Genomic DNA, 9466 nt, shown 5'->3' with positions numbered 1-9466 from the left:
ACTCTGTCACCCAGGCTGGAGGGCAGTGGCACGATCTTGGCTCACTGCAACCTCCACCTCCCGGGTTCAAGTGATTCTCCCACCTCAGCCTCCCTAGTAGCCAGGATTATAGGCACCCACCACCATGCCCAGATAATTTTTGTTTTGTTTGTTTGTTTGATGGAGTCCTGCTCTGTTGCCCAGGCTGGAATGCAGTGGGGTGATCTCAGCTCACTGCAAGCTCGGCCTCCCGGGTTCACGCTATTCTCCTGCCTCAGCCTCCCAAGTAGCTGGGACTACAGGCGCCCACCACCACCACACCTGGCTAATTTTTTGTATTTTTAGTAGAGAGGGGATTTCACCGTGTTGGCCAGGATAGCCTCGATCTCCTGACCTCGTGATCCGCCCGCCTTGGCCTCCCAAAGTGTTGGGATTACAGGCATGAGCCACTGCACCTGGCCAACTTTTTTATTTTTGTAGAGACGGGGTTTCACCAGATTATCCAGGCTGGTCTTGAACTCCTGACCTTAGGTGATCAGCCCACCTCGGCCTCCCAAAGTGCTGGGATTACAGGCCTGAGCCACCAAGACCAGCCTAATATCTTTTATACTGTATTTTTACTGTATTTTTTTAGGTTTAGATATATTTGGATACACAACTAGTTACATTGTGTTCCAATTACCTACAGTACATGGTACAGTCACATGCAGTACAGGTTTATAGCCTAGAAGCAACAGGCTGTACCACATAGCCTAGGTGTATAGTAGGCTATGCCATCTAGGTTTATGTAAATACACTTTATGATGTTCCCACAACAACAAAATCGCTTGACGATGCATTTCTCTTAACGTATCCCCATTGTTAAGCAACTCGTGACTGTACTTGAAAACATTCTAAAAAGGTTTTGTTTCTTACAGTCGGCGTTCGGTTACTCACTTTCCAACGTGCACGTCATTGGCCACAGCCTGGGTGCCCACGCTGCTGGGGAGGCTGGAAGGAGAACCAATGGGACCATTGGACGCATCACAGGTTGGTCAAAACAGTGAAAGATGCCAGGGGGTTGAGGCAAGAGGATCTCTTGAGCCCAGCAGTTTGAGGCCAGTCTGGGCAACATAGTGAGACTCCCATCTCCTTAAAAAAATAAAAAGTAAGTAAGTAAGTAAGTTAGTAAATAAATAAATAAATAAAGCTACAAAATTAGACTACATGTAGACTGTGGTCTAAAAGGAAATACAAGATGGAAATTTGGTGCAGTTCTACTTTTTACCTTCTCATGTTTTCTGAATTGGGCCTCACGATCGGAAATCACTCTGTTCTGAGGCTTTGTAAAGTCTTCATTGATACCAGTCTTTGGTCTACAGCACTCTGTTTAACGTATTTATATTGCACGTGACTAAAATGTGAATTACGGACATCTAGAGATTTTATTCATGCCTATTTCCCCATTGATCAACATTCACAAAGGACAAGTTTCATGAATAGAGTACACTTCATAAATAGTAGAATAAATACAATTAAACCCAGGGAGCTGAAATTTGTATAACTGATTATATTCTGCTTCAGTAGCAATTGCTAATGTGCTTAAACCTCAAACATAACCCCAGAATTGTCAGGGAAAATGTGGTCAGGGTGCCCTGGGCTGCCAGTTCTGTGTGCTGCTAATGAGATAACAAATAATATTTTACAAACCTGAGGCTGGCTCCATTCGGCCAGTGAGCTCATATATTGGATATCCAGGTTCTAAAACCTCTGTAAGGTTATAAGAAAGATTCTACCATCCTGGATCTGAGAGGTGATTATTTCAAGGAAGGACCACTTTCCTCTTCCATCAGTGTTCAACCTTTTTGTCTCTGACTTGGTGATTCTCTTTTTAACCCTTGGGATAAGTCAGCTGTATCTGGACTTGGAATAATCTGGAATGCCTATCCGTTCATTTGCTGAAGGGGAGTTCTGCACAGGATTTTCTTTTCCACAGTCTGTAAATGTTTCTTTCCCATAGCCTGCTCAGCCAGGTGCTGTGCAATGCAAGCCTGTGTTCTCAGTGACGTCTGTGGAAGCCAAGGTCCTTGCTCTTGGAGTTCACAGTCTATTGGGGACTCTTTTACCCTCAGTGGTTTTTAGTCCAGTGTGTCCCAGAGTCTGCCTCTTTTCTTGTAACTGCACTAGTGACCAAGACTCTCCCACTGACTACACGGCCATGAGGAAAGGCATATTCTTTGGTTTGGAGAAAATTCACTTTAAAGCAAATAGCTAGAAGCAGATTCCCCTTCAGCAAATGGTCAGGTAAGGAAGAACTCGTTCATCCCTTTCCATGCCTATCTCATATTTTACTCTTAATACTTGTACTCAGGACTGTACTCAGGACTTGTCATAATTCATGACACATACTCTTTACTCTAGGGTTGGACCCAGCAGAACCTTGCTTTCAGGGCACACCTGAATTAGTCCGATTGGACCCCAGTGATGCCCAGTTTGTGGATGTAATTCACACGGATGGTGCCCCCATAGTCCCCAATTTGGGTGAGTTCCTCAACCTGTCCCCCAAAGGGTGTTATATTGTCTGAGTCTATACATTAGCATAAACTCTCATTTATTTTTATGATTCTTCAGGGTTTGGAATGAGCCAAGTTGTGGGCCATCTAGATTTCTTTCCAAATGGAGGAGTGGAAATGCCTGGATGTGAAAAGAATATTCTCTCTCAGATTGTGGACATAGATGGAATCTGGGAAGGTAGAACTATTATGTGTACAAAGAGATCTTCTTGGGGGAAAGCTTGCGTTTTGTTTTGCTAAACTTGCTAAATTCTTTGGAATTGTACAGGTCTCACATTTTATGTAACAAAAGACTTTTAATTGTATCCATGAGATGTAGGTTTTCACTGGGATAAGTGGGCATGAGGAGACTGGGAAAGAAAGTGGGTTTTCAGTCAACTTCTGAGCACCTAATTCAGGGAATGAGCTTTTATTTATTTAGACCAATCTTTTTCTTCTACAGTATGTTAAACCTTTCATTTAATTACAGTATTATCTATTATAATCTTAAACAGTACTCAACTTCTGATTACATCACAAATCATAAATATACTTTACAAATGACTTTGTTCTGTGACCCGCATGAGCTCACATTAATTAGAGAAATCTATTCAACCACTATATTCTGAATATGACGTTAACTTGGAAAAATGCAATCTGTCCTTGATGTGTAATTGTGCCTGATTCGAAGGGACTCGAGACTTTGTGGCCTGTAATCACTTAAGAAGCTACAAATATTACACTGATAGCATCGTCAATCCTAATGGCTTTGCTGGATTTCCCTGTGCCTCTTACAGCGTCTTCACTGCAGTAAGTAGACTCCACCTTCTGCATAAAGAATTTTGTGACTGTCACTTCACATGACTTTTGTGGTTTCCTATACATGACCTCATTCAATGAATGTTTTTATACTTTCGAACTTACACATGCCTTTAATTATAGATATGTATTTAAATAGTGATAAATTAGAGCACTTTAGAGAAATGAGTTTGTAAATGGAAATGTCCTATGTTTACTTCCATTTGTATTACCTTTGTATTCATTGGGTAAATGTTCAAACTTGTTTTAGAAATAACCCTAAACAAACAAAAAATAATTAGTCTATGGAAATCTGAGAAATATCTATAGGATGCTGATGAATATGGAAAAATTTTCTTAAATGCTGACCTTTTAAACTATTAATATATAATTATAGACATGTGTGGATGTTTTTGTGCAATTTCATAATTGCCAAGATTTTTGTTTTTGAGTTTTCATTTTATTTGGTATTCTCTTGATATCTTGGTTGAATTATTTATTTAATTTTACTTTAAGTTCCAGGATACTTGTGCAGAATGTGCAGGTTTGTTACACAGGTAAATGTGTGCTATAGTGGTTTGCTCTTGCTTGAATTCTTTATATGTCATCTCAGCTATGACATATCTATTCTCTGGGTTTTTTTTTATAAAATTGAATTTTCTTTGCACCATAAAGTTTTGAAATTAAAATTTAAAACCTATGGATTTAATAAGAAAATTTCCAGTAACAAATGTGCCAACTGAAGTCATAATTACCCAGGATATATACTTTAGTGATTAGGAGAGAGGATGCAAATCCCGGTTTCACCATTAAATAGCTGAATATCTTTGAGCAAAATACTTCTCCAAGAAGTTTCTTTATCTGTAAACGTAAATACTAATGGTAAGCTCAACATATTTGGTGAGAGGACTTAATGAGAACACATATGTTAATTGCTTAGCTCAGAGCAAAAAATATAATAGCATTCAATTAATGTTAGCTATTATGGGGAGAGGGAGTACATATATTATTCACACTACAGCTTCCATATACAATGAGACAGAATATCCCTCCTCTTTCTTTATTTTAACTTTATTTTAATTTTCTTCCCCAATACCCAACAATAAGTAATGGGGAAAAAATAAAGAAGCAAACACAAAAGCCTCAGGTTTCATCCAGTTAAAACTTAGTCTAATTCAACAATATAAACAGTTCTTTTAAGTGATACTCAGCACTTGTATAAGAAAAAATGTCTCAGTCTTGCAGATTTCTTCACCTTTGCACTCCCTTCTAAGCTTCTCTCCAAGTGAGTCCTGGGGCCAGGTGATCTGGTGGTGGTGGTCAATGTGTGTTCAGCAGAAGAAATGAATTGGGAGTCTGTGGGTGCAAAGTCTTTGGGCTCCTTTGGATGCTGGGTAATAGCCTTGTCTTTTATTGATGGTCACACTGCTGTATTTAGAGATGAAGTCTTGGGCTTGTCTGTTCTTCTGGCTCTAGCAATGCCCTCAGAGAGCTTTGGCTATTTCTTCCTGGCTGGCTTAGGCAACACCTGGATTTTGTTGAATGCCAACCCTGGGACTGTGATAAGCCCATAATGTGGTCCATTGAGCCAGGAGTCTACCACTTGCCTTTACTGTAGAGTAGCCCTGCCCCTCATAGTGGGAATTGGGACACTTGTCCTGCCAACTTGGTTCCTCCCTCTCCATCTCTTTTTCTCATAAGTCCTTGGTTCAGAAACAAGGAGTATTTTCCTGTATGAATATGTCTTCTCCGGGTATCAGCCTCACAGTAAGCCTTAGGCTAGCTGGGGCATTTTCTCTTCACATAGAGAAAATTCCAGGATACGAATCCTTCAGGGCTTGATATGCTAAACATGAGCTAAAACAATTGAAAAAAGCCAGGCGCGGTGGCTCACACCTGTAATCCCAGCACTTTGGGAGGCCGAGGCGGGTGGATCATGAGGTCAGGAGATCGAGACCATCCTGGCTAACATGGTGAAACCCTGTCTTTACTAAAAATACAAAAATTAGCTGGGTGTGGTAGCGGATACCTATAGTCCCAACTACTCTGGAGGCTGAAACAGGAGAATGGTGCGAACCTGGGAGGCAGAGCTTGCAGTGAGCCGGATCGCACCACTCTACTCTAGCCTGCGTGACAGAGAGAGACTCTGTCTCAAACAAAAAAGAAAAGGAAAAGAATTGATTTTGTTTGTCAGAAGCTGATTATAACCTCTATTCTACTTATGCAATCTTTCTAAAATAAATTCTAGCTGTAAGTAGATGAATGTCTTGGGAACAAATTAGGCAAAAGAAGAAAAATAGAAGATACACACACACACACACACACACACACACACACACATATTTATATATATTCTCTCATTGTATGTTTTTTGTTTGTTTGTTTGTTTGTTTGTTTGTTTGTTTTGAGATGGAGTCTTGCTCTCTTGTCCAAGACTTGAGTGCAATAGCGCAACCTCGGCTCACTGCAACCTCTGCCTCCTGGGTTCAAGCAATTCTCCTGCTTCAGCCTCCAGAGTAGCTAGGATTACAGGCGCCTGCCACCATGCCCAACTAATTTTTGCATTTTTAGTAGAGACGGGGTTTCACCATGTTGGTCAGGCTGATCTTGAACTCCTAACCTCAGGTGATCTACCTGCCTCAGCCTCCCAAAGTGCTGGGATTACAGGTGTGAGCCACCGCACCCGGCTTACTGTATGATTTTTATAGTATTGTGTTGTTTAACAGTGAAGTTGGTGACTTACTGTTGTGAATAATGAAATGCATTGTTAATCTTTGCTGCTGAAACACTATTAAAATCCCCATTTACCATCAGAACAGAACTGGCTTTAGAATATTTGAATGGCAACAACATGTAGGAAATATGGTACACAATGAAAACATAGGGCATCCTTATTCATCATTTGTTTGTTTTCACTAGAACAAGTGCTTCCCCTGTCCAAGTGAAGGCTGTCCACAGATGGGTCACTATGCTGATAGATATCCTGGGAAAACAAATGATGTGGGCCAGAAATTTTATCTAGACACTGGTGATGCCAGTAATTTTGCACGTAAGTTTCTATTTTCTGTATCTTATATTCGTATTGCTATATATTTTATTATTATGTCCACTGAAAATGTGCATACTTGCTTTTCTATACAAAAGTTTTAAACACCCTCTCTGCAATGTGGAAAAACGCTCAATGCTATGTTCAAGGTAATTATAGCTAATTAGGGTGGCAGAACAGAGTCTGGGTCCTGGACTCTTAGAGCTGCAAAAATAAGTTTCTTCACATTTGGTTCTGGTGCTATCTTCAGAAGGCTTTCTCTGCTCCAGCCTCTTTATATTCACTCAAAAGTTTCACTGAACAAAATTCTGAGATTTTCGTAAAAGCAGAAGCGTAATCTAGGAGAGAGAGATGGCAGAGGTTGTGAGAATGGAAAGACATTGACAGATTTAAGAGATGTTTAGGATTGTAGGCTCCATGCGTGATGGGAATTAGAGAATGGAGGAGTGGTAGGAATGGGAACAGGGTCTGGGTTTCTTTTCTTACTAATAGAGGAAGAAAACTATTTGGATGAGAGTCAATTGGGTTACCATTTTTTTTTTTTTAATACTGATGACAAAGTTTATCTCCTCCGCAATTTGCTCAGGCTATCTCTAAATGGCAAACTATTGGCTAGTACCAAGAAAACGTTCTTTTGGTTTTCATAAATTAATATATTCCCAAAGGCAATGAAAAGTTGAATTATGGAATTTTGAAAATAAATGTAGATATTTAGACAAAAAGATGGCAGTACTCTAAAATTTTGGTGATCTATGAAATTTGGTGATCTATGAAAATAAATTAAACTGAAAAAATGTCACAGTTCACAATTTTACAACTACCTTTTAACATAACGTTCTTATAACTTTCAAGGATAAATTGTCAGGTTGGAAACTGAAAACTAAATGTATTCTTTAGTCCCTTGGCTTGAAAAAAAATCTGTCTTAACTTTGAAAAAATTCTACAAAGCCCCTGCTACCTAATGCCTATCCCCTAAACACATATAAAGGAATATCTATGACTATTTGATTAGAAAATTACACACACACACACACACACACACACACAAATTATAAATAAATTATTCAAAACTCAGCAGTAGTGGGATCCAAATTAACTTGTTTTTAGTGTCTTTTGTCTCCAAACTGACATTTTGCAGTTTTTCTCCCTTGCAGGTTGGAGGTATAAGGTATCTGTCACACTGTCTGGAAAGAAGGTTACAGGACATGTACTAGTTTCTTTGTTTGGAAATAAAGGAAACTCTAAGCAGTATGAAATTTTCAAGTGAGTAAAATAATATTGCTCTATGCTTTTTTTTTTGAGTCAAAGTCTCGCTCTGTTGCCCAGGCTGGAGTCTCGCTCTGTCACGCAGGCTGGAGTGTAGTGGTGCAGTCTTGGCTCACTACAACCTCTGCCTCTAGGGTTCAAGCAATTCTCCTACCTTAGCCTCCCGAGTAGCTGAGATTACAGGTGCCCACCACCACGCCTGGCTAATTTTTGTATTTTTAATAGAGAGAGGGTTTCACCATGTTGGCCAGGCTGGTCTCAAATTCCTGACCTCAGGTGACCTGCCCACCTAGGCTTCCCAAAGTGCTGGGATTACAGGCAGGAGCCATGGTGGCCAGCCAATACTTCTTAATGTTGGAATACTGCACATGTATAATGTATGTCATCAACCTAAGAGTTTGTCTGTTCATTACTATACGGAAGTAGAGTACTGACATGTATAAGGAAAAAGGAAGAAATTGTGTCATCCTTATGCCTTAATACTATTCAGAATTCAGTTTCTAAATATTTTCATGCTATTTCCTGATAAAACCATTCATGTTTGCTTTGATGACTGGCATCTGATTTATAATCAGTAATTAATTAGTCTGTCTACAAAACACATGCAAAAAGATGATGGAATACTCTCATCATTTATTAAATTGTGGAGGAATTGTGACTAATACATTTTGAAGTTTTATTAAAGCAAAGGTGACTAATATGAGATATTCATGGCAAATGGACTACCAGTGAGTTAGCATGCATGTCTGAATTTGTTTAATACATTAGAATGAAAAATGTACTACTAATCACCTTAGCCAGAAATGCACTGTAAGCTGGTCTTAGAAACATAAATGTGTATGTATATGTATATGTACACACACACACACAAATATATATGTATATATTTATATGTATGCTCATGTATGTTTTTGTTCACTTCTTAAACCCTCAGGGGCACTCTCAAACCAGATGATACTCATTCCAATGAATTTGACTCAGATGTGGACGTTGGGGACTTGCAGAAGGTTAAATTTGTTTGGTATAACAATGTGATCAACCTAAATTTACCCAGTGTGGGAGCATCCAAGATTATAGTGGAGACGAATGATGGAAAACAGTAAGTAATGAAAATCCCAGGAGATGTGAAATATCGAATCTGTGTTTATAGTTCTATTCCTTCTAAAAGTCTAATTTAAGTGAAACCTCCTACAGGGGATCACCTACATCCTAGTTACAGTTGCTTCCTAATGCCTTCTGTTTCTTTAGGAAAAAGGGTAGAACTTTAGGAAACAGCTTTGATCAATTCATAGACAAATATGTGATAGCTGATACAAATTAAATGTTAGAATGAGAATCCGGCTTCATGATTCTAAGGTGAGAGGAATGTTTCCTTTGGCAGCTGTGTTTTGTGCTATGTGAGTGCTTCTTGTGTGCATCTTCCAAACTTCCCGGGCTCACCTGATTGCTGTTTAAGTTGCTAGGAACACAGTGAATATATCAAGGAATAGAAATAGGCTTTTCCGAATCACTGGTCTTCTTAGTGAAGATGAAGGTCCAGGAGATAATCCTTGGTTTCAACCAGGACTGGAGGGTGTGGGAGCCAAGGGAAGGTGAACTACCAGGAAAGGTGATCTGATGATAATCATGACAATACCAACACTAGACCAAGTATTTCTGAGTATTAGGCCAAATGCTGAGGCAAGCCCTGTGCTTCTGTCATTCTATCCTTCCATCCTCATAAAAACCAAATGAGGGGACTTTGCTTCTGGCAAAGATGGAGTAACAGAACCCAGATTTACTGTCCTGACTGAAATAACCAAAAATTCAAACAAAGTATGTGAAAAAACAGTTTTCCAGACACTGA

At 39.4% G+C, this 9466-nt stretch overlaps 1 protein-coding gene across 1 annotated transcript in view; it reads left to right on the top strand.

The window, feature by feature from the left end:
* Window positions 1-8941, top strand: part of PNLIP (pancreatic lipase) — a 16539-nt gene extending 7598 nt beyond the window's left edge. Inside the window, exons 6-13 of the mRNA XM_011927920.1 lie at window positions 897-1008; window positions 2380-2499; window positions 2590-2709; window positions 3202-3320; window positions 6228-6357; window positions 7509-7617; window positions 8555-8719; window positions 8869-8941. Of these exons, the coding sequence (XP_011783310.1) occupies window positions 897-1008; window positions 2380-2499; window positions 2590-2709; window positions 3202-3320; window positions 6228-6357; window positions 7509-7617; window positions 8555-8719; window positions 8869-8941 (948 nt within the window). The remainder of the gene's footprint in view (window positions 1-896; window positions 1009-2379; window positions 2500-2589; window positions 2710-3201; window positions 3321-6227; window positions 6358-7508; window positions 7618-8554; window positions 8720-8868) is intronic.
* The last annotated feature ends 525 nt before the right edge of the window (window positions 8942-9466 follow it).

The sequence above is a fragment of the Colobus angolensis genome, unplaced genomic scaffold (assembly GCF_000951035.1).
Source record: "Colobus angolensis palliatus isolate OR3802 unplaced genomic scaffold, Cang.pa_1.0 Scaffold75, whole genome shotgun sequence".
NCBI classification, from domain to species: Eukaryota; Metazoa; Chordata; class Mammalia; order Primates; family Cercopithecidae; genus Colobus; species Colobus angolensis.
This window is presented reverse-complemented; position numbering and strand designations above follow the sequence as displayed.